The sequence below is a fragment of the Podarcis filfolensis genome (genome assembly GCF_964270895.1).
Source record: "Podarcis filfolensis genome assembly, chromosome: 11".
In the NCBI taxonomy this organism is placed as follows: domain Eukaryota; kingdom Metazoa; phylum Chordata; class Lepidosauria; order Squamata; family Lacertidae; genus Podarcis; species Podarcis filfolensis.
Genome location: NC_139613.1, coordinates 22060572 through 22086400, shown reverse-complemented (window position 1 = coordinate 22086400; position 25829 = coordinate 22060572). Strand labels below are relative to the sequence as shown.

At 42.5% G+C, this 25829-nt stretch overlaps 1 protein-coding gene and 1 long non-coding RNA gene across 3 annotated transcripts in view; one reads left to right on the top strand and one right to left on the bottom strand.

Moving 5' to 3' along the window:
• LOC310744542 (chondroitin sulfate proteoglycan 4-like) overlaps positions 1-24752 on the top strand; it is a 36692-nt gene extending 11940 nt beyond the window's left edge. For both annotated transcript variants that reach the window (XM_083575993.1, XM_083575994.1), the window contains exons 4-10: positions 510-980; positions 1307-1483; positions 7108-7306; positions 8945-9076; positions 12990-13159; positions 16880-17063; positions 18290-24752. In XM_083575993.1, the coding sequence (XP_083432119.1) occupies positions 510-980; positions 1307-1483; positions 7108-7306; positions 8945-9076; positions 12990-13159; positions 16880-17063; positions 18290-20334 (3378 nt within the window). In that variant the 3' untranslated portion in view covers positions 20335-24752. The remainder of the gene's footprint in view (positions 1-509; positions 981-1306; positions 1484-7107; positions 7307-8944; positions 9077-12989; positions 13160-16879; positions 17064-18289) is intronic.
• On the bottom strand, positions 14460-16191 carry LOC310744730. Its single transcript, XR_014539712.1, has 2 exons — positions 15741-16191; positions 14460-15035 (listed from the first exon to the last, which is right to left on the bottom strand). It is a non-coding gene; the product is annotated as an uncharacterized lncRNA (long non-coding RNA).
• Positions 24753-25829: the final 1077 nt, after the last annotated feature.

Here is a 25829-nt window from a genome sequence, read left to right as displayed (position 1 = left end):
TTAATGCTCACTATTTTGCAAGCATTGGTGTTTGAGCTCGAGTGAAAGATTGTATGGTCCATTTTTAAAATACTTTGGGGTTGTTGTTGTTTTTTAAAGGGCAGGGCAAGCATAGTTCAGTGTCTGAATACACGATATTCGGATATCGCATAGCAGTGCTGGAGAAAGAAGCCTAGAAAGGAAACCCTCAGAGTGGACAGCACTGGGCTACAGGGACCAAAAGTCTGACTCCGTATAAGTCAGCTTCATACATTTGTATTCTGTGCCAGAATGCAGATTATATGCATGCATAGTTTAGCAACAGCTGCCCAAATGGTGCTGTGTCTCTACCCTACCAACTCTCCACCAGCAAGCAGCTTTTACAAAGAGCCTTGGACAGACTCAGTGAATAATCTCATAGATGGAGGAGTGTTGTGTTGTACTTTCTAAGGATTAAATGTGAAAACTGTTTTAAAAGAAAGAAGGTGGTTATTCTATGCTTTTAATGCACTGTACATGTACTTTTCAAGGTCGTGCATGAAAACAGTTTGCCATCAGAGATAGAGTTCAAAGTAAGGTCATCTCCATTGTATGGGTACCTTCGGAAGTTTGCATCAGATGAAGGCTACCTCGGAGCAGAAGAAAATCCAGTTTTGTCCTTCAACCAGGAAGATATCAATGATGGTAACATCCAATATGTGCAGACTGTCTCCGGCCAACTCCAAGACTGGCTTTCCTTGGACGTGACCAATGGAATTCGGGGACTCAGTGGAATAGAAATTGCTGTGGACATCATTCCAAAAGTGATCCCATTAGAAGTACACAACTTCACAGTCACCGAAGGGGGTTCGAAAGTCTTGGATGAAGATGTTATAAAAATCCCTAATAGCCATTTTGCAGGGCTCAAATGTGAATTTGGTTTGATTGAGCCACCAAAACATGGGCGGATTGCAAACTCTAACTTTCCTGGAATGGCACTGGCTCAATTTACCAGAAAACAGGTGAGATTACTGAAAACACAATTCTGTTTTAAATTATTCTTTAAAAAGCAGTTCAGATTATTATTTGGGAACTGTATAACTGGGAGTGGTCAATATTCCATTGATCTGGACAGTACGTTGCTTCTGACAATGAGAAACCTCCCACATTTTAAAGAAACATATTGTCTTCCATTATTGTATATTGTATTGTTTATTGCATATAAAACAGGACAAGAATGATGTGAAAAGTAACATGACAGTTACTTAGGTACATGTAGTGGTTGAATCCTTGCAGTTTCATTTTTGGAACAGGCTAGATTCTTAATTTGGTTACTCTCCCTTTTCAGCTAGAACAAGGATTCATCTTCTATATTCATGATGATAGCGAACAGCTACTTGACAATTTCACCATCATAGCAAACAGCACAGAACTGTGGAAGCAAAGCTTGCCTCAAATGGTATTTGTGACTGTTTCACCAGTAAATGATGAACCCCCTGTTATAAGGCGAAACAAAATACTTCGGGTAAGACCTGCATTATTTCCAAAGTTTTTCATCTGGGTTATTTGTGCCTTATTTCTGTAAAAGACAGCATGCACAGCTAGAACTGAAAAGGTCGTCCTAAATTCTGTAGAATTACCTTACATGCATGAAAAACATTGGCTAGTATCCAGTTAAGTTTTATTCAGAGTCGAGCCATTGAAATTAAGGAACCTAATTTAGGCCCCATCTGCGCTACACACCTAAAGCCGTTTCATACCACTTTAAACAGTCATGGCTGCCCCTAAAGAATCATGGGAATTGCAGTTTGCTAAGGGTGGTGAGAGTTGTTAGGAGACCCCACAGAACTATTATTCCCAGACTAACCTGGAAAGAGAGATTGAGTCTTAAATCATGCTATGCTTTAAAATGCTTCTCCATATTTAATACCCCAACCCTCTGGTATTCAATAGATTTGCCCTTTTATCCCTTCACAACGTTTGTAACCCTCCCCTGAGTTATTTCCAACTTGTGCAATGTGCTGTTAGATATTCTGAAGGAGTGGTTAGTTCAGCAACGATCAGTCATTTTGACAATTTACCATTTGAAACTTTCTTCACCTTTTCCTTTTTGGAGGAATAATCCATCTGAGTGAATGATTCACAAGCCCTTTTTAATCAAAAGATTAATCACATGTTCATGATTGGCCTCTTGGGGAGTGATATACGGTATGTGGCTTCTGTTTTGGATTATTAAGCCTTTGAATATATTCTAAGCAGAATTGGTCTCCTATATCCTGCCTGTTTCATGTTAGCAGGAATGCAATTTTATCTAGATGGCATCAACTTGGATCCTCACTATCCTTTCATGAGTGCAAGGCCTCCTTCCATTTCTGGAGGAAACTGGGACCCTGTTTCTCTGCTAGAGAAACCAGGGGTAGTGCAACATTTTTCACTGATCTCCCCTTCCCCATCCAGATTGTCTGCTTTGTGTGCAGAATATCCCAGGTTAAATCCCTGGCATCTGCAGGTAGGGCAGGGAATATTCCTTTCCTGAAAATCTTAGAGAGCTGCTGCCATTCAGGGAGACAGTACTGAGGTAGTTGGACCAATGGTCTGTCTGGGAGCCAGTGTGGTGTAGTGGTTAAGAGCGGTAGTCTCGTAATCTGGGGAACCGGGTTCGCGTCTCCGCTCCTCCACATGCAGCTGCTGGGTGACCTTGGGCTAGTCACACTTCTCTGAAGTCTCTCAGCCCCACTCACCTCACAGAGTGTTTGTTGTGGGGGAGGAAGGGAAAGGAGAATGTTAGCAGCTTTGAGACTCTTTCGGGTAGTGATAAAGCGGGATATCAAATCCAGACTCCTCTTCTTCTTCTGCCCCAGTATAAGAGAGCTTCCTATGCTCTTATGTCACACACTACTCCAGAAAGTTCCCCAACCTTCCAGAACAGATTTTCAAGAAGCCACAGGAAGCAGAGGGGAGGGAAGATCTGCTGCTTCCCATTCACTTAGTTAGGATCTAAGGTGGCCATCATTTCAAGCATAGGTACAGAAGTTCATCAGTAGTACAGTAGTATATCTGTATAACCACAAGGGGGCCATGTTTTCATTTTTGTGGAAGCTTCTCCAGTCATCAGAAAACAGAATCATAGAATTGTAATGTGAGAAGGTGCCCTGACGATGGTTCATACCATTTTAGTATTTAATTGTACAGCAGTGAGGCGTAAACACCCCCACCCCGGTCTAGAAACATCCCCATGGAAGCAGATTCAGTTCAAAGCAGGTGACTTTTTTAGAGTAATGTTTAGAATTTAAAGAATAAATAGTAAGAATTAAATGATTGTGGATACATTTTGAGCTTTGGATATCCATGAACTCCAACAATCCCTTGTACGGTGGCATAATTTATACTCCCTCCCTCAGATCCACTCAAGTAAAAAAAAAGAGAGAGAAAAGAATCTGGTATTATATTTGTAGAATGTGTTGAGACAAAACTAGGAAAACAGATAATGATCCTTTTTTGGAATGCCCTGAAGTTTATGGGCTGGGCCATGAGGAAGGTAGTAATGTAAAGATTGGGAATCCCTGGCAGTCCACAAGTTGTTGGGCTCCCCCACTCCCAGAAGGCATGGACAGTTACAGCCCCACAAACTCTGGAGGGTCACAGATTCGCCAGCCCTGCTTTAAACCCGTTGAAATCAGGACTCAGTCATAAAAAACATGTCCCATTGATTTACTCAGAACAGAAATTAATGTTGAAATTAATGCACCTAACTTAGCCATTAATTTCCATGGGTCTCCTCTGAGTAAGACATAGTTGACTATGACCTATGTAACAGAATACAATAATAACACTGATGAAATCAAATCAGTAGAGGTGGAGGGAGGAGTTTGGGGGTGGGGGTTGAAGTGAAAGGGACAAAAAAGCCTGGTTATAAAGGGGCATATATATATATATATATATATATATATATATATATATATATGCCAAAAATAGGATCTTCTTCAAGCAAATGTCTCCCTGTATGATGGCTACATCCATTTCTAAGGGTTTCCTGCCCACGTTGGATTCAGTGACATCTGGCATTTCTTAACCAGTTATGTTTGGTTGGTAACCACTGTAATACTGTAGTAACACCTTTCCAGGATTTGGGGAGATGGTAAACACCCACTGTGGTCCCAGAGTTACGTTACAACAATAGAAAAATTCAATATTAAAATCTTTTCATCATTTTGAAGACATTGAGGTTTTTAAATTTTCTCTGGGCACAGGAAAGCAGGAAGCTGGAGAGTTAATTTTAATTTTGCAATACTGGATCATTTCTTATGGCAAGGGGTTCCTATTTGCTTCCCGTCGAGAAGGGTTGCAACTAGACATTTCTGCACAATAACCTACATTCTTTTTTCTTTCCCTTTTTGAGGCAGGGGCTACTTTATTGTCTCACTCTAAACACACATTCTGGCGATCCCATTTCACAATTAAAGTATCTGTTTTCCCTTAGCAGAGGCATCATCATGTATTGTTTGATGTGGTGGCGGTGTTTCTATTGAATTCAACATGAGAATGAATTTTGTCAAAGATTGCTGTGGTTCTTTTAAATATTACATGAAACCTTATTGCCCAACAGCAGCTTAACATCTGACGCGTTCCTTCGTGATGAGGAAGGGGCTACAATAAAATGTGAAATTATAAGTATGTACCAAGGATGAAAGACAAAAGAGGGAGACATTAGCCTTTTCATGAAACAGCGATAATCCTGTGTCAACATGTGAGCAGATCCACATCGATTAGTTCTGCCTCTGACATCATGGATGCCAGATTACCTCTCACCCAGTATCTGTACATCTAATGTGAATGTCGGGTGGGGCAAGCCTGCTTGCATGATATAACTCCCACTCACCCATTGATTCAGCCCAGGAGCATTTCTTGTGAACGGTGCTATTGGGTGTAGGGTGTCTTTTCTCAGTCGTTAGCTTCATTCATTTTCTTTTACAATGCTTGCATTTGTTCTGAAATGTTGTGGCCAGGGTACAAGTAACTGTGAGTGCAGGGGCAGTCGTTTGCACTTCTCAAATCGCAGTCCCTGTTTCCATCCGAGGCCACCACCACCAGTGACGGGAATTTCCGAAACAGTTTGTGATAACAACATACTGATGGGACAGTCAATCCCCAGGTGTCTCTTCCGGGTTTATCCTTATATATTTATAACCAGAGCAACAATATTTAGTTAATTGATCAGAGTAATTGATTAAAAACAATTTGAGGGGATTGTGCAGAAGTGGAGACTTTGATACTGTTCCAGGAGAAGATTATCTTGGAGGTCCAGAATTAGGTGTGAGCAAGACCCCCTAGCATGAAGCAAGTTTCCGTGACTGTTTTACCAGTGACGTGGAAGAGACTGGGGGTCGGGGAGGTGGTGAAGAGCTGGAAATCTGTGTTGCAAGCAGTACTGAGGACCATAGCAAGCCTGTTATTGTGCCAGAAAGCAGACCTACTGAATAGGGAAGCCAAGGTCTAGTTTGGGAGATATTTAGCTCTTTGAGGCATTGCAGAAATGCTAAGTGGGCTCAGAGTAGTCTTATAAGAAAGGGAGTTCCCCTCACATTTTTAATGAACTAAAAATATGGCCCTGATTATAGAGTCATACCTCGGGTTGAATGCGCTTCGGGTTGAGCGCGTTTGAGTTGCGCTCCGCGGCAACCCAGAAGTAACGGAGCACGTTACTTCCGGGTTTCGCCACTTGCGCATGCGTAGACGCTCAAAATGACGTCATGCGCAGAAGTGGCGAAAAGCGACGCACGCAGACGTGCCATCACTAGTTACGTTTGCTTCTAGATGCGAACGGGGCTCTGGAACGGATCCTGTTCGTATCTAGAGGTACCACTGTAATAGGGCAGCAGATTGTATTTTATCTTTTAAAGTAATTTTTACTGTGAGTACGTATAAAGATGTTTAGATGTTGAATGAGGGAAGTATTGTTTCCTGTGCATGAGAAAAGGGGGAACTGGCCTTCAAAGGTGATTTGATTTATTAAATCTGCATAAATTTTTGCATTAGAAAAATAATAGTTTTAAAAAAGAAAACCATACTTTGCTGTTAGATGATGCACACAGAAGACATCAACTTAGAAGAAGCATTCTCCCATCTTTCTCACACAGAATGGAACACCTCTTCAGGAATGACATACATATATGCAGTTTAAAAAGTTAATTAAAATCTGCTGCCCCCATTTTTTTTTCAGTCAGTCAAAAGTAACGTCTCCAAAGAGCCATCACGAGCTGACTTGTCAAACAGTAATGAGGTGGCCTTTCTTTTAAGCCAGCTTTGTTATTTGCTCTTTGATGTTGCAGACACTTTTCCATAATTGTCACACAGCTGCTGCTAGATGGAGCCAGCTTCATTGTGTGGCAGGGGGGAAAATGCCACAAACTGGAGAACAGAGCAGCCTCCGAAAAAACCAGAAATTAGTCATGTCTGATGAGTATGCATTTATGACAAGGCTTAGCGGATTGGCTAAAGAGCGGTTTGGGGATGGGTCAAGAGAGCTTGCAGAACAGCAGGCAAACCCTGGCCCAGAGGGGTAACTTCTTTTAATCCCTTGCATCAAGAACAACAAAATGTTGTGGCACCTTAAAGACTAACAGATTTATTGCCGCATCAGCATGTGTGTATGTTTCTTTCCCCCTTTTCCCTTTTACTATCTTGCGGCCATGTGCACATTGCAAGCGGATATCCAAGGTATTATTGCTTCTGGCATTCTTCCAAGCCATTTTCTCCTGGCGCCTTTCTTTTGACCCAGACTGTGAGGTGCAGAGCATCAGCATGAGCCCATCTATTTCCCTGTTTGTTTCAGTCATAGATTGGCCTGCAGTTCTAGACTTCAATGAAACACTGCTGCTATTGAGATAGGTATCGAGACAGAGTGAGTCACGCAGACTATCTTTGTAAGCATTCAGCTGCTCTCAGGCTATACACAATTCCTTCTCCTACTGGTTCAATATCTTATTTAAGTCTTTGTAGTTTGAAATGATTTTAATGATGGACCTTCCTAGGTCTTGCCAACCTGCTTTAGTTGCAAAGCTGTACATTTAACCACTTGGGGTAACCGGAATCAATTTGTGTAATTATTTCCTGTTTTTCTCTTGTGTGTGTGTGTGGTTTTTTTTAAAGGTCTGGGTGGGATCAGTCACTGAAATAACTGTGAATGACCTCTGTGCAGAAGATAAAGATTCTTCTCCCGCAGAACTCTTGTACTCTATTTCTCCTCCAAGCAATGGTCACTTGGCACTCAAGTCTTCTCCAAACAAAAGTACCCTTAATTTTACCCAAGCTCATATTGAGGAAGGACAGTTAGTGTTTGTCCATAATGGTATGTCATGTTCATGTATCAGCTGTTGAGTGTTGTGATTTATTTTTTGGATATATCTCTTACATTTTAATTCATTTAAGGATGCCGGTATAACCCAACATAATAATATAGGACAGCCTTGGCAAATCTGGTGCCCTCCAGATGTTTTGAACCACAGCTCCCATCAGCCCAAGCCAGCATTGATGTCAGATGGAAATACATACTAACAACTCAGAAATCAGGAAGCTAAATTTTAAGAAAAGTAAAACCCCCATGGAAATTATTCTGTCCATATTCCATTGATATGAAAGTGGGATATGGGAGGAGCAATGATATACTATATGACACTTCTCAATCACCTTACAAAGATTGCTCAAATTTTCTTTTTTCTTTTGCAAGCCTAACAATTCCAGAAGAATAAGGGTGCTGAATGAAAAGTGTAGTCGTGACCTGCTACCACCCGAGTCGTGCAAACCAGACCTCCACCACCCATCCCAGTTTGCATATAAGTGCTAAGCCAAACCATGGCATAGTGTGACCGTGTGAGTGTGAAAGGTTTTGGAGAGGACATCCCTGCTACTTTGCTCTGCTTCCAGTTCTGGTACTGGTGTGAAGCATAGGTTGGCTTAGCTTGTTGTCTCAACTCAAGCTCATGGTTGGTCTCCTCCAGACAAAACAAGATCGATAGGCAAGGCTTGTTTTTGGTTTCCAGCTTGCAGTTTGACTGGAAGAGACCAACTACAAGCCTGGGTTTGGATGACAGACGAAGGCAAGCATGGCTTCTCTTTCTGCAGTCCATCAGGATGAGCAAACTTGCCATGATCTCTTCAGAAGCCCACATTCTTGTTCATATGTGCTAAGCTATGGTTTGGCTTAGCAGTACGCGCAAACTGAGCCATTGTCTGTCCCTTTTCCATTGGATCTCTTTTGAATTCTGAAAACTTCTGATGCATTACGAACTAATCCCACCTTCTGTAGATAATGCCACAATAATTTGTCTTGTTTACTCCACTGAGTAGTAAGTAGAGTCCATCACCCACTCAGATCTTTCACTTCGATATGGACACCAGAACATAGGGACCCAGTCCACATGTCATGGTAAACCATAGTTAATAAAACACAAAAAATACTTTTCTGGACTGTATGTCTCCCTCTGCTAATATGTGGAGAAAACAAACTGCGTTCCCTGGCTTATCATTATGACCAAACAAGGCATTTTGGTTTGGTTTGCTTGCAACAAATGACAATCAGCAAGTCAAGAACAAACCTTAGCTACTTATCATGGTTTGTTGATGGTAAAACAAACCACAATTCATGGTTCAGATAACGATTAGCTGGGGATCGTGGTTTGTTTCATCGGTATGCTAGCAGGGAGGAACAAACATACCAGAAAGGAGCAATTGTGGTAAACCTTCAATTATGGCTTACCATGATATGTGAACGAATCTGCTGACTGAAAATACTGAAGTTCAGATTTTTTAAAAAGAATAAAAAGGATTCCATTGTCCAAGGTCCACTTGTAGGTACAAAGATTGTCTGTACATAGAAACCCATCATAGTCATTCCAGATTTATATATTTTTTCTTAGTTACTTAGTTTTACTTTCAGAAGTTTCTGGATAATTGTTGTTGTTATAAGAGTCTATCCATCTTCCCTCAGGGGCCATGTCTGGAGGCTTCAATTTTCAAGTGACAGACGGTCTGAACTTTGCACCTCGACAAATTTTTAGCATCACAGCTCGAACTCTGGTTATTCGCTTAGAAAATAACAATGGACTGGCTGTCTTTCCAGGTGAGACTTTATATTTTCATTTTTAAATATCCAGGAAATAAGAATAAACTCTGGGGCTATGGAATGTCTAACCCAATATTCAGTGTTTAGCTCTTACTTTATGAGAAAGGAAAAAGGGTTTGGGGTATTGCAAACATGGAGCTCCCACACCATGTTATAAAACAGGAAGCTGCTTTGCATCAAACCAGCCCATTGGTCCAACCTGTTCAGTATTGCTTGCTCTGATTGGCGGTAGCTCACAAGAGTTTCAGAAAGGAGTGTTTACCAGCTGCACCTGGAAATGTCAGGGATTGGACCTGAGGCCCTTTATATGCAAAGCATGTGCTTCACTGAGCTGTAGCCCGCCCCTAAGCTGGGGGTTGAGGGCCTGTGGTCCTCCAGATGTTGATGGACTACAACTCCCATAATCCCTCACCATTGACCATGTCGACTAGAGCTGCTGGGAGCTGGAAGCCAAGAACCTTTGGAGTATCACATGTTTCCCATTCCTGCCTTTCCCAACCTAGTGTCCTCCAGAAATTGGACTCCCAACTCTCATCAACCCCAGCCAGCTTAGGCAATGGTCAGATATAATGGGAGTTGTAGTTCGATGGGAGTTGTAGTTCAATGGGAGTTGTAGTTCAATGGGAGTTGTAGTTCAAGTTGTAGTTGACTTTAGGTCAACAATAATTAATATCTGGTAATAGTCATATGCACATTCACTCAAGTCACGTATGAACTCTCTCAAAGACTATATATTGTCAGACCCTATAGGTGGATGCTGCTAACATGAGACATTCTGTATGTTTCCCATTATGAATCCTAAATCTTGGAAGCAGAGGAATATATGAAATTCTCTCTCTCACACACACAAATTTACTTAATTTGCGTAATTCAGTATGCTTACAACATTTGGGTTTTACTTTGGTTCAGCATATTTTTATTTATATATTTATTTTATTTACAACATTTGCACAATTCACAATAACTTAATGTTCTCTGGGTGCTGAACAGTAAAAACTACCAACCATGAAAATAAAATGCAGAGCTGCTCATAATGAGCTGATTTAACAAAAGAAGCAAAGCATGAGACTTGGGTTTCAGTCTGAATAAATGTGATCATATTAAGCTGCATGGGTAAGGCTTTTAAAATCTAAACCCCTGTCCCCGCAGTTGCTTTTGGTCTTCCGAGATAGCTCCAGGCATTAGCTTTTATAGGGGTTTTTATGGTAAGCCAAAGATAATTATAAGCAAACTATTCGTGGTGCAGTTTTGAAGGAGCCGTTCCCCTATTCCACTTTCCCCATGTGAGAAAAGTAATGGCTCTCTCCATACATTCAGCTCTGCTCTGCTAGGGCTGCAGTAACTGCCAAGATTTTCTCTTGAGCACTTTTTGAGTTAGAAAAGTGCTCATATAAATTAAACACAGCTTTGGCTACTTGGATTCACCTCTCAGTTGTCCTGCATTTCTTAGACCAGCTCTGCCAAGATGGCGCCTTCTATATGTTTTGGACTACAACTCCCATCACCTCCTGCCTGCCCGCTCTTGGTTGTTGTAGTCCAAAAGTTGACAAAAGCTGCCTTAGGCTTTCTTGCAGTCTTTGTTCCCCCCTGTTTTTGCTCAATTGTTATTAAACAAATGAAAATCTCTCAAATATTGAAACAAAAAAATGTACTGTGCTTCTATCTTAATTCAGGTTCACTTTTAAAGTCTACTTTATATATTCATCTGGATATCAATCCTGCAAATTATATATGGAGCTGTGTCTGCTTGTTGGCATTAGATTGGTATTCAGTCTTCAATCCATTTTGCTTCCACCTCCAGAACAGTCAAAGATAGGGCCTTTTTGGTGGTAACTCCACATTTTTGAACGCTATCCCAAATGAGAACAGTTCCATAAAATTGGGCCCACATTACTGGGCACACACTTCCTCGTGAACATGAGCTGTGGATCTTAGCCACAGGAAACCAGTAACAGTGACCTCCTGAAAATCTCAGTGATTGGGCAAGAATATCAGGGATCAGGCAGTCCTTGAGATGTCCTGGACCCAAGTTGTAAAGGGCCTTGTAGGTTAATGCAAGAACCTTGAACCTGACTGGTAGCATAAATCATTTTGCAGCAGCTGGAGGCTCTAGAGCAGACCCAGTGGTAGTCCCACATAGTAAAGTACATTGCAATAATTGAGTCTATGCCACTGGGGCTACCTGAGCCTCCAGTGATAAAGATGGATCTAGGAGCACCCCTAGACTCCAAACCTGTTCTTTCGGAGTGAGTGCAGTCCCATCCAGAACAAGCAATGGGCCAATCTCTCGGACACAAGAGCCACCCCACCCAAAGTGTCTCCATCCAGAGTTCAAGCTCAGATTATCAGCCCTCATCCAGTCCATGATTCCACTCAAGCAACAGTCTCTAGATCACGCAGCCTCTCCTAACTCAGATATTATGGAGAAGTTGTGTGTCATGAGTATGCTGACGAAACTTTGCTCCAGAACTCCTAATGACCACACCCAGTGGCTTCAGATGTAGGGAACAAGATTGTACCCTGCAGTACAACATAACCCAAGGACCGTGTTGGTTAGGCTGGTCCTTTTTTAAAAAATCCTGTCCTTTTTCTAAGTAGTTGAGGCTGGCATATGTAGTATCCCTTCCTTTTATCTTCATGATAACCCTAGGAGGTGCTCTTGGTTAAGTTGAGAGAAGGTTACCAGTCCAAGGTCTTCCAGTGGCTATTATGGCTGAGTAAAACAAAGTTAACTGAACAACATCCTAAAGCACTGCCTGTTTCAAGACACTAAAATCATATACAGTGGTACCTTGGGTTACATACGCTTCAGGTTACATACACTTCAGGTTACAGACTCCGCTAACCCAGAAATAGTGCTTCAGGTTAAGAACTTTGCTTCAGGATGAGAACAGAACTTGTGCTCTGGTGGTGCGGCGGCAGCAGGAGGCCCCATTAGCTAAAGTGGTGCTTCAGGTTAAGAACAGTTTCAGGTTAAGTATGGACCTCCTGAACGAATTAAGTACTTAACCCGAGGTACCACTGTACTTACATCTATGATTCTAAAATACATGATTCTGTGATACTGCCAATTTCAAGACAATTAAATGATTTGCAGTTCATTTCTTATACTTGTGAAAGACTGAACTAGTTTAAAAGTTTTGTGTTATTTTTAAAAAAAGGTTTCTTTATTCTTACTGTCCTTTCTGTAAGTTTGGTTGAGTTCCTGCTTGGCCTCTTTGACCCATTATATAATAGCCATCTGTTGAGTGCATGATGTAGCAACAAAAAACGTTAACCACATAAGCATGGACGTTATTATTGGTGAAATACATCATTGTGGATTGCAGACAATATTTTGCTGGAGCAATGTATCAGTTTTGTTTTAATTACCTTGATTTCTCCATCCCAATATTGCATTTCTAGATTTCGGTTTAATGCTTTATAATTCTCGGTAGAAATAAAACAAGTTACTTAGTAGTTCTCCTGCTGATCAATTTCCCCTTAAACTTTGCTGCATTGAGCTTCTACAAATGAAGAGAGAACCTGTTCTGAACAGTAACAAAGAGCTGATTCAAACATGCAGAAATTATGGGTGGTATTCAGTTAAATTATGGGTGGTATTCAGTTAAGTTTTACCGAGAAGACACCCACTGAAATTAATGAACTTATTCATGTTCATTCATTGCAGTGGGTTTACTCTGAGTAAAACTTAGTTGACTACCACCCTAGAAGTTGAACAGTTCTTCCTAGACCATACTACTTCAGATTGGGAGTTCAGTTGGCTTTTGTACATTAAATTGGGAGGGACCTCTGCCTTGTCCTTGGGCAGCAAAATGTATTGAGCCAGCCAATTACAATTGCACGTTAAGCAATTTATATGCTAAAAAGTGCTCAGTGCAATATTAATATACTGCTTACAATTATTCAGGTTCTAAGAAACCCATTACATCTCACCATCTAAAAGCTGTCACCAATGAAGTAGCTGAGTCGGAAAACAGAACTATACTATTTACTGTTGCAAAATCCCCGAAACTTGGAAGACTCGTCAGTGTCTCTGGTAATAGCACACAGGATATTACAAGTTTTACGCAATCCATGGTAAGAGTCCGTTTTACTAGGGGTGTCGGCAATATGGCTTTGTTACAGATACTTCTCTGCTGTCCGTTATGTTTACACACTTATTCGAGGGGAATTAGACAATATTTTCACAGAAAAATTCCTACCCTTTTCATTTGATCAATATGGGCAGAAGCTTGTTAGGGACAATATTATACAGCAGGGATTCCCAAAGCGTGAGCCATAGAATTCAGATGGTCTGTGTGGCTTGCCTCTACAAATACAATTAAATATCACACAGTTGCTACAGCAGCCAGAAGAATTACTAAGTGTTTCACCAAGACCCACAACAATTTATGAATGGTTTGGGGGTTGGGGGCATTTGGGAACCACTGTTATATGGTGTGCTAAGTTTAATGTGAAGGGTCAACATTTACTAAACCTATGTAAGAAAAGGGAGTGGAAGATTATGGCAATATATATATCCTCAACGTTATAGAAACCAAGTTTGCATTTGTTCTGGGGAAACCTTATAAATTTGAGGGAGTGCAGTGTATAGTTGCTAAGAGGCTGAACTACAGGAAGTTTCTAGTTCAAATATTGCCTCTGCTGTAAACTGATTAGCAGAACAGTTTCAAACAAATTTATTCAGAAGTAATAACCTTTTTTTTTAAGAGGGCTTTACTACCTGCTAATTTAAAAGTATGATTGCATCGCAAGTGACTTTGGGCAAGTTACTCTCTCCTGAGCTAAAATGTGTATATGAGAAAAGTTGCTCTAAAGAAATAAAACAGACTTTGTTTCTTGGTAATAGGATGCAACAGGCACTATCTTAGAAGAAAGAGGGTTTCCCCACACTATTGTCTTACACAGGAGGGAATGCGTATTTTAAGTCAGCACTTGCCACCTGTAGTTTTCATAAGTGCTTGTGTTAGTTTTAAAACAAGTAAAATTCTGCTGATTGTCTGAAGGTTCCTTAGATCAGAGTTAATCAAAATATTTAAATGAATTAATCAGCTAAATGTTGTCGCCCTAAGAATACGGTTACAAGATTGCTGTAAAGGGGTGTGGATCCAAACCCCACATTGGGCAAAAGATTCTTACATCGGAGGAGGTTGGACTAGTAGATGAACCTTGAGGTCCCTTCCAACTCTACAATCGCAGTAATGGCCTGGCTGGGACATACCTTTCTCATCTGATTGACCATAGTTTCCTGGTTCGGACATAATGAGAAACTATGGTTAGTTAGGTCAAATCCCATTTAGAATAAAGCAGGGAAGAGGCAATGCAAGGACAGCACACAGGGACAAGGCTTGAGCCTGTCTCAGTTTATTAAGCTGAGATATATACAGCCAAACCATGTCAACAAATGTGATGTGTTTAAAATATTCTAAAGCACAATATTACTGACTCTAAATTCTGATTATTGACTTCAGTTTTAATTAAGACAGTTTTGTCTTCTTGTCGATCCTTCCTTTACTTTTCTGAAAGCATCACATTTCCATAGTCATGTTGCAGGCAGCAGAAGCAATGGTGCTGCCAGGTTGTGAGGTGGTTTGGGGCGCCAGCATCACTTTCTTTACCCCCCAGCCCCCCATGCTGCCCAAGTTGCTCCTTCCACCCTGCTTTCCAAGTAGCGGGAAGGTAACACACTGGCTAGATGTTTGTTCCTTTCGTTTTGCAGTGGGGAGGGGATAAAGGAAAAATAATCTGCTTGTTACCTTCCTGCTACCAGGATGGTAAGAGGAAGGGGGGAGAATGGGTCGGCTTTTCCTTCTTTCCCCCAAAACAGAACAAAGAAAAAGGGGCATATTCTTCCACCACTCCTTACCTGCCATGTGGGGAGTGAACAGTGTTAGCATTTCACTCCTCCGTTGCTGGATGTGTGATTGTTACATCACATGTCTGTGTTTCCTTTCTAGGCTTGGAAAATGTGAGAACGGAAGCTAGTCTTATCTCTTCTACTCTATTGTACTGTCGTACTTTCTTTCTTTCTCTCTCTCTCTCTTGGAGAAGAAAGAGGAGAGACGCCATGATTGCTTTTTGCTGTATATGTTGTTGTTGTTGTTTAGTCGTTTAATTGTGTCCGCCTCTTTGTGACCCCCTGGACCAGAGCACGCCAGGCACTCCTGTCTTCCACTGCCTCCCACAGCTTGGTCAAACTCATGTTGGTAGCTTCAAGAACACGGTCCAACCATCTCGTCCTCTGTCGTCCCCTTTTCCTTGTGCCCTCCATCTTTCCCAACATCAGGGTCTTTTCCAGGGAGTCTTCTCTTCTCATGAGGTGGCCAAAGTATTGGAGCCTCAGCTTCAGGATCTGTCCTTCCAATGAACACTCAGGGCTGATTTCTTTAAGAATGGGTCAGTTTGATCTTCTTGCAGTCCATGGGACTCTCAAGAGTCTCCTCCAGCACCATAATTCAAAAGCATCAATTCTTCGGCAATCAGCCTTCTTTATGGTCCAGCTCCCACTTCCATACATCACTACTGGGAAAACCATAGCTTTAATTATACGGACTTTTGTTGGCAAGGTGATGTCTCTGCTTTTTAGGATGCTGTCTAGGTTTGTCTGTCTAGGTTTGTGCTGTATATATCGCTTAATAAATACTTAGAATGCACACACCAACACTCCACTTTGTTTCTGCTAAACTCTCCTGAGTGAGCGTGCACATAGTTTTCTGATATGTGTCGCTGGAAGCGTGCTGGGACTGAAGATTTATGGACGTCCCGAGCTGCGCTTCATAAGGAAGATGCCCGGAGAGGTTTGTCTCATTCCGGGGGCTGCGTGTGCCCCCCCCGGCGTGTTTCAACAAACAGATCACTTTTTCTAATATTGTTTTCAGTGCTTTAGGTAGAGATGGTTAGTGCACCAGCTTTGCAGAATTAAAGATGTCAGGCATGACTGTCTGCAGCATCACTCAGACGTCTTTATTGCCTGCTCTGTGAAATGTTTAGGGGGGGGGGGGAAGGCTGCTCAGGGACTGTCACTAGTCTGACCCTAGTGGTGCCACTGAGAGGAGGGAAGCTCGCTTGTGTGCTAATGTGTCTGCCTGTTCTTCTTGCTGTTGCAGTTTACAGTGGTACCTCGGGTTAAGTACTTAATTCGTTCCGAAGGTCCCTTCTTAACCTGAAACTGTTCTTAACCTGAAGCACCACTTTAGCTAATGGGGCCTCCTGCTGCCGCTGCGCCGCCGGAGCATGATTTTTGTTCTCATCCAGAAGCAAAGTTCTTAACCTGAAGCACTATTTCTGGGTTAGCAGAGTCTGTAACCTGAAGCGTATTTAACCTGAAGTGTATGTAACCTGAGGTACCATTGTATATTGTACCATATGAAGTATTCAAACATGAAGACACCCAATAAAACCACAATGTAAAAATTAAAAATGCACTCCCTTATGCGTTTTCACCTTCCCTAACAGTATTCTTAGGTAAGGGATTCTGGATTCGAAGGCATTCTTCCTTTCACTTGTGAAAGCACCAGGGTCTTCCACTGAGCACTCGTTGCCATGAACCAGTGGATTTGTTAGCCAGCTTGAGGGTAAACCTTTTGTATTACACATAGAATTAAGGTTTTGCGGTCATGGAGTTCCCACAGCACTTTCACAGGATTATAGGTTTTAACTCTGAGGTTTGGCCCAATTCCACATGTGAAGTAATTCTTTTCTGTAGGCCAAAGAATTAGCTGGAAACTTGTTTTGGACCAGTTCTGCTGTCTTACCTGCATGTTCCAGTAATTTGTTTTTCCTCTCTCCTCTGGACAGGTAGATGAAGGGATGCTCATCTATGAGCATGCAAATAAGGAGGCAGTTTATTGGAATGCACAGGATTATTTTACCTTTACAGTCTCCTCCCCACCAGCAGCTCTGGATCCTCAGGTGTTTCTCATTAATATTTCTTACGAAATTAAAGGACATGATCGGACCACTCAGCTACTTGCAAATACAGGTAAAACCAGTATATTGTTTTCAATCACATTTGTATGATTGAGGAACTCACGACAGCTCACATGAAGTTACCCCTTTCTCTCTCATAAAACTAGAATCTCGGGCCATTTAAGGAAGCTGAAAGTTTGACAGTGAGTAAAGTACTTCTTCACACAGTGCATAATTAAACTATAGGCCGCGGGTGGCACTGTGGTCTAAACCACTGATCCTCTTGGGCTTGCCGATCAGAAGGTTGGTGGTTTGAATCCCTGCAACGGGGTGAGTTTCTGTTGTTCTGTCCACTGTGGCGGGAAGATTAATAGCGTTTCCGTGTGCTCTGGCTTCCATCACGGTCCTCCTCCGTGCGCCAGTAGCACTTTATTCATGCTGGCCACATGACCCAGAAAGCTGTCTGTGGACAAACGCCGGTTCCCTCAGCCTGAAAGCGAGATGAGCACCATAACCCCATAGTCGCCTTTGACTAGACTTAACCACCCAGGATCCTTTTTTTTAGTTAAACTATGGAATTTGCTTGCATAAGATTTAACCACCTACCTAAATGGCTTTAAATGAGGATTAGACAAACTCATGGAAGATGAGAAACAATGACTTGCTCTACTGCCAATGTCTATATATCTGGTTGCTGGGAATCTTTAGTGGGGAGAGTGTTCATGTACCCAGGTCCTCAATGCGGGCTTCCCACAGGTATGTGGTTGGGCACTGTGAGAACTGGAGGCTAGACAAGATGGGCCTTTGGCCTGATTTAGTGGGAGTCTTTCTATGGTCTTAGGTTCTTTTTATCTTCACAACTACTCAGTAAGAGGAATGAGTGGCTCAAGGTCATTTCATGTATGTGCAGGGACTAGAGCTCAAGTTTTGCTGACAAATTCAAACCCTTATCTTACTCCGCACTGGGTCTCCTATTTATTTTGGCTAGTTAGAGCAACTCCTCTGCGCAAATTGTTAAAAGTATAATTTGTTTCCTTCCATTCCAATGGCAAACTAAGTAAACGGCTACTTCTTTCCCAACATTTCCTAAACTCGTTCTCCACCTACATCTCCTTTTTTAGTCTTTTGTCTAGTTTCTGTTTTGGAAATTATAGATCCTGCCTCAGATAGAAAGAACTTCAGAGAGAAGTTTGTGTTTCCCTACTCATTAAAATATTGTAATCTATCATAGCCCTCTAAATCATGATTTCTTGCTACTGTGAATTAAAACTACTTTTTCTTTCTTTGAAAAAACAATAGGTGCTGTTGTCCATGAAGGAGGCAAGGTTTTAATTGACAAAACTAACCTAGATGGTTCAAATTTGCTCTTTAAATTACCCGAGACACAACGTTCTGCATATGAAGTATGGTATCAAGTTATATCATTGCCCCCGCATGGCAGAATTGTGGTGGGAGAAAGAAACATTACTAGAGAGAAACCCAATTTCTCCCAATACATCCTTAACAAATTTGGAATCACCTATATACACGATGACTCTGAATCACTCATGGACCAATTTATTTTTGCTGTGTGGCTAAACCAGAAAGGCAAGTCTGCAGTGAAACCCGATTCTGGTGTTTTAGAAGAGACATTTAATATCACTGTTGTGCCTGTGAACGACCACACTCCAGAGCTAAAGACAAAGCAGCTACATTTGAATGTTTTACAAGGAGATACAGCAGTTCTAGGACCAGAAAACCTGAAAGTGGAAGACTTGGATAACACCCCGGAAGAGATCAAATACACTATCATAAGCAATCCCCCAAATGGCTACCTAGCATTGCAGACGCATCTCAACGAATCCATCAAGGATTTTACACAAGCTGATGTCGATGGTGGCAGAGTTTGGTTTGTGCAAGATGGAACTTCCTCCTCTGGGGTCTTCTACTTTAGCGTGACAGATGGAAAACACCGTCCACTGTACAAACTTTTTAACCTTGAGGTGACACCCATGTCCGTCACCTTGGTCAACCTAACAGAGGTGGTGCTTTCACAAGGGCAGAGCAGTGCTGCTATTACGAATGTACACCTTTCGGCGACCACAAATGGGAGAAACGCTGAGATCAGTTTTGAAGTAACAGAACCCCCCAGATACGGGCATCTATTGATCGGCAACGAGCGCGTCACCAAGTTTTACCAAGCCGATTTATATGCAAGTAGACTAGTGTATTGTATGACGGACCTCACCGCAACTGGAGATAGGCTGGAATTCACGGTGCTCACATTGGACAGTAATCTAACAGGACAAGCTATGAACATCACGATCCAGCCTCTTGTGCGAACGGCACTTGGCTTGAACATTCCAAATAGGGCGGCTTACCAGCTAAAAGCCAGAGACCTGGATGCTTCGCAGCTGGCAAACTTGACAAACAGCAACCCCAAGTTTGAAGTGATGGTGCCTCCAGCTTATGGGAAAGTGCTAAGGAGGTCATTAAGCAATTCTAAAAGTGAAGCTGCATTCACACAGAGCGACATCGACAAGGGTGCTATATTCCTTGAGGCAGATGCCAATATGACAGGAGTTGATGTATTAAATGATTCCTTCACATTTGTACTCAGAGCAGACAAAGTTCAGCCTGCCGTGGGCCAGTTTCACTATGCCATAGTGCCACATGATCCCTCGCTGATTCAGATGTTTACACCGGAAGTGCCTCTCTTAACCACTAGCGCAAACATTTTAAAGACTTACACCGTTACAAAAAACGAACCTGTGATTTTTCCAGAGGGTGACGGGCACACTGAAGCACCAAGCCACACTCCGTGGCATAACCAAAATCACCAGGGGCATCAAAACAATAAAGAGGCATGGTTTAATGAGGAGGTTGCAGGAGGCAGATCTGCCTGGACCGAGACCACCATCAAAACAAGCTCCAGAAGCACCTGGATTCAGCCCCCTCATAGCAGCAACCGACTGCTCATCATTGTACCACTCGCCGCTGTGGCAGTTCTGTTCATTGCGAGTGCGGTGGCCGTTTGCGTCTTCCTAATGTGTCACAATCCCAAAAAGACCAAGCCTCTCGTTGCAGGCCAGCCGCCAGCAGCTCTCAGCAGCCCAGGCTTTTGCCAGGAAAGGCGTTTGACTGTCCCCGTGGTCACAATGACACCCCTGCTAGAAGGTGCAGGCAAAACAACCACCTTCCCGTTCATGGCGGTCAGACAGGAACATCTTCATCCTGTGCCAGTTGCCCCAGCTCCAGCCAAAGAAAGTCTTCTGCAAAGCAGCTGGTCTAGACTTGACCCAGAAATGATCCAGCACTGTCGGAAAACCAACCCAACTTTGAAGCACAACCAGTATTGGGTCTAGTGTGCCATTGCATCAACTGAGGAACATGTGGGCTTCTGCCATTTTGACACTGGGTTGCTTTTGATGGTGTGTATTTATTTTAGGTTAAAATATGCATTCCCTGGTTGTTGCCTCATTAGAAGCCCTGGCAGGTCAAGTGAATATCTTAGTGGGCTTTCAGCTAGATTGGGGTTGGAGAACCTCAGACCCTGGAGCTGAATGTGGCTATCCAGGCAACTTTACCTGGCTTCTGGGACTCTCCCCAATCACCCTCCTCCCTGAGTCTGTTTGCCTGGCTAGAATGGGTCCTTGAACTCTGAAAAGTTGTCTGGATGGAGGGCAGAGAGGGATGTGTAGAAACAAACATAGGACTCAGCTACGTTCGTAGATATAAAGCGCTTTATATGTGTTAACAACACTGTGACGCCAGATGGCACTGTGGAGTCCCGTCTTTCGCCAACGGGATTTCCCTGTATGAAGTTTACAACGCGTTTAACCGAATTGCTTCTTTGATGTGTCTAGATCCAGCCCTAGAGAAGTAAAATTAGCATGCCTTGTTCCACCCACGTCCATTCCTGGCTCCCAGCCACCACTGGCATGCAGCCCAGAAGGGAAGGTGGCTTTTTGAAAAAAGGTAACCCGCCCCTGAACTAGATACTTAAGGTCCAATCTTGTTGGTCAGTGCAGAAGCAAAAAAACCCCAGAAAGAGGCACAGGGGCCACTTCATCCCACTTTGGGTGGCTTGGCAGTATTGGAATATCTAAGATGATGTGCCTACTTCCCAACATGCCTCAGTGCTATTCTGCTTGGAGCAGCTGGTATTTCCAGAGTTAGTGCATGCAAAAGCTCTTGCATCAGGGTGAGGAGCCTTTATTCTGTTGAGTACTGCATTCTCTCAGGGGTTAACCACCACATGCTAGGGGTAGTTTGGGCTTGAGCCAGAAGTGGGCAGAGTCAGACCTGAAATGAGTGAACCTCTCCCTTTCTCTCTCTCTGCCACCTTTTCTTTTGGTTTCTGCCCCCCTTCTCTCAATCCCTTTCCCTCTTGCTACCCGCCAAGACTTAAGCAGAGGGCCACATCCCTGTAGAAATAGCTGGGGACAGAAGTCTCCTAAAGGCAAAGGTAGTTTAGAGGCTGAGGTTAGGGCTTAACTCAGCAGTTCTCAACCTGTGGGCCCCCAGATTTTGTTGGACTACAACTCCCATCACCCCTGAGCTCTGGCCTTGCTAGCTAGGGGTGATGGGAGTTGTAGTTCAACAACATCTGGGGACCCACAGGTTGAGAAAGGCTAGCTTAACTGGTGAACTGCAAGGAGGGTGTATTTTGGGGTCTTAGAGCTACCCTAAATCACAGCAGGGAATTGGTGCAACATTCTGATAAGCACTGTGAAGCTTCCAGATTGGCCAGGCTTTTGCCTTGTCAACAGATGTTGGAACAAAGATGGAGCCTTGATATCTAATGTGACTTGCAGGGTTTGTACCTGCCATAGTTTGCTGGTTTGGATGTAATGGCAAGTTATGGTTTGCCCCAGACCAGGAAGTTACGGATCAAGTGGAGCACACGGGGGAGAAGGGTGTGTGCAAACACAGGGCTTTTTCAAGTATTGCCAAGCTATGGTTTGGTGTGACAGCCAAACCATAAATATCTTATCAATCACATAATACTTTGTATCCTTCTATGCACATTTGTAGACTTAGGGTTTCATGGGTAAAATATGCAATTTTTGACTCGAGAGTCTCTATTTTCAGAAAAGTGTCCATTTTGTTACTTTTGCAATCAGCTGGGGAATGTGTGCAAATGCTTCTATGCAACAACAATTTTAAAAAATCAAACTTGATATCAGCAGTTTTGCACCCTCTCTCGTATACTGAGCCTACTTGCTTTCAAAAAGATGTGGATATTCTCCTCCCCCGCCAAAATAATGGGCCTGGTGCTAATCTCTACCACATCCTTCTGACCTTGGCACAATCAGAAGGCACAATTGGAAGACAAAACAGTGTCATGGTGATTTTGAAAGGTATTTGTTTAGGTCTGTGAGCAAGGAAGCCACAATTCTCTTGAGCAGATGAAATGGATGGCATAGGGCATGTGCTGTCGTGAGCCTTCACTGCTTTGTGTGTTTTTCGTTACAAATGCTGAACGTAGTTAAAAAATACATGCTTCACCTCTCATCCGTATAGCAAATCTGCATGGCCGTCGGCCAGTCTGCAGCATTATCTTTATGTTTATGCCTTAGTCTAGAGCAATATATCCTCTTGTATATTGCCAAGCCTGGGCCAAAATTCTGTCTCGAGTTGCACAAAATAAGAACTGATTTAGCTTGAAACAGGTTCAGTAAGAACTCTGTATTAGAACAGCAGAAATGAAGCTGTTTTGTTGTATCACAGAATGTGTTCTTCAGACTACTATATGAAGTTGAAACAGAAATACACTGTAAAACACAGCAACACTTACCACAAGTCTGTAGAGTCAAGCGTGAGCCACCCGTCACATACTACGGTCTGCCAGGGACTTGACGTCCAGTTTCTCTTGTCCTAGGTTGCCAACAAGATATACCTGTTGGTCTGTGTTCTGCTGTTGGGTTATGCGCTGTGGGCCACTCTGAAAATTTCAGTTTCTCATTTTTCCGATCTTCAGTTTCCCACATTTCCTAATCAGTTTGTGAATTTTCTTGTGAATTTTATTTTTAGTCTTCATGAAAATTCGCCAGCCCTTTAGTGCGAATTTCTCCCAATATGCTTAGTTTTATAAAGCAATTTCCCTCAGTATAATGCATTTTCGTTTGTTATTTTCACAAATACATGCTTTTCTATGCGACCTAGTGCATGCACCCCCTTAATCATTACTTGACAGGTGAACTGCACTGAAAAAAATTAGAGAAATGTGAATTTCAAAGGATGGCTGAGTTTTAGTTCACATATTGTTTTGGAAAGCGAGAATTAGGTTTGCCTATAAAGGCAAACTGGATCAAATTTCTCCGCCACCCCTAGTTGTGGGGGCCTGATGCCATTCATGCTTAAATACCGCAGAAGACTGCTGCACAGTCAGTGCATTATTTTATTCTTGTTTGGTTGAAATTGCATTGCTGCAAGCTTTCAGTTATCATTTCTAAGGAAAATACGCTTTTTTAAAAAATTCGGGTAAGCTTCATTTGAAATGTTAAGGAGAGTATTTCTTCTAGAAATCATGACTTAAAGCTTGCAACAGTGCGATTTAGCTACCAAAGGGTCCAACATTTCCCTCTGCTTTAGATATTGACAAAATGCGTGCTGGTTTCAAAAGGTGCAGAAATGAGAGGTGACTATACGTATGTGTGAGTGTGTGTGTGAGTGTGAGAGAGAGAGAGAGAGAGAGTACTTAATAATACATCAGAATATGTAAAAAGACAAAATAGCTTTGGGACAGTCAGCTGGTTAGTTAATGACATTTCTCATTTAAAAAAGTAACTATTCTCATCCCATGATGTACGTGTCTAGATGTACATGGCACTGAACTGCTATCGTTTTCTTGTTTTAAAAGAAAAGCAGCTGCATTGTTGCAAGACACAGCTTGCCATACACCGGAACTGCTGTTGCATTGAGAAATCTTACCAGTCTGCTATGTGCTGTTGGTACAATGCCACAAAAGTCGAACACTTTTAGGCTCCACTGATTGCAAGCGGAAAAAGGAAAACAAATGAAATGAATGAAATGGGAAAATGTTGCATTCTGGCTGGATTTCATTTTTTTAACCTTGTAATACTGCAGCCATAAAAGTGGAGGAGGGAGAAATTAAGACTAATCAATCCCCTCCCACATCCAGTACTTTGCTGGTTTTGCACTGGCAGTGGGGAAGTGGAAGTAGAGTAGCACTCTTGAGCTCCCCTGTCCTCTTACATTTTGATTGGATTTACTGAATTCTGCCATACGAGCTTTGCTGCTGGCGTAGTTTCCTTCCTGAATTGTTTTTTGGGGAAGACTTGGGATCCTTGGGATTCATGCTTTCCCCAGATCTGTCCCCAACACATACTCCCTGTTAGTTTCTATCAGCATTGGCGTTGTGATTTCAGGGAAGGCAAGGGTTGTGAAAGTTTCTTTGGTAATGGGTAACAGGATATATGGGGTTGGGCCTCGCTATGTGAAGGCAAGCTTCTCTCTTTGCCCTCAGAGGAGGATACCCACCCTATCCTATGGTCCAGGTAGACATCTTCCCATGAATTGCAAGATAAATTGTTCCTTGCCCCCTGCTGTTTTTTGTAACACTGGGATTTGAGAATAGCGTTTGATTTCCAAATACCTGCCAAAATCACAAACCTCAATTGTGATAAATTGGCTTTTATACAGAAAGTATATTTTATACAAGGAAAATGTCTGTTGCAAAATAATTTATGAAAAATTGAAACTGTAATGTAGAAATGCAGTATGGTTTTATTCTGCTGCAAATAAAATCTAATGTCAAGTTCCTTTGTCTTTTTGTAATTTGTAGCACATACAGTGGTACCTCAGTTTACATACGCTTCAGGTTACAGACTCCGCTAACCCAGAAATAGTGCTTCAGGTTAAGAACTTTGCTTCAGGATGAGAACAGAAATCGTGTAGCGGTGGCATAGCAGCAGCAGGAGGCCCCATTAGCTAAAGTGGTGCTTCAGGTTAAGAACAGTTTCAGGTTAAGAACGGACCTCCGGAACGAATTAAGTACTTAACCCGAGGTACCACTGTACTGTCAAATTAGGGGTGCCAACAATTCATTTGCTGTCAGAATGGGACCATAATAGGGCAGTGTGCCCCTTTGAGGCAACATGAATCCTGGTCCACATGAATCCTAGTCCAAACGAACATAATTCTGAGCCATCTTATCTGATGCGTCACAGATCCCTGTGATGTGGATCTGCTGGAAGGTGCCACAACTGAGCTGAATCCATTCCCTTCTGAGGTTGTGCCAGGACACTGACAACTAGGAAAGACAGGTTGCAAATCAAAGAGGGGCATAATTTAGCATCCTAAGATGTGTAGTTCCTCCTTGAACAAAGCACACACTCTCCCCAAACATCCCTCACCCGTATGAAATCCGAGCAGCCCAAGCAGAGCTGCTTCTTGCTGAAAATAATTGTCACGACAAACACAATGGATGCTGTATTAATCAAAAACTTGGTTCGAAATGAAATGAAATAGGCAGCTCTTGCCAAAACTCCCCATAAAAGTTCAGTTTCAGCACAAAGCTTTCATTCATTGCAGTCGGTGGAACCCCTGGCTATAGAACTGTTTGTGGGGGAAAGACTTTGTGGCAAAGTCTTCACCGTGTTCCTTTTCTCCACTTCTAGAGCTGCTTCCTTGTTCCTCGTTCCTTTGTTGCAGACGTTATACCTACTGTGTGTGTGTGCAAATCCCACTAACCGCTGATTAAGCTGTTTGTTTGCGAGTTGAAAGGTTTAAGCTGAGTAATGTTTCCTTGACCTCGCGCGGTATGAGAGACGTAAGTCTCCTGCGAGGCTGGAGGGAAGGAGACGGGGAAGATTAAGTGCTGGAATGGCGCTTT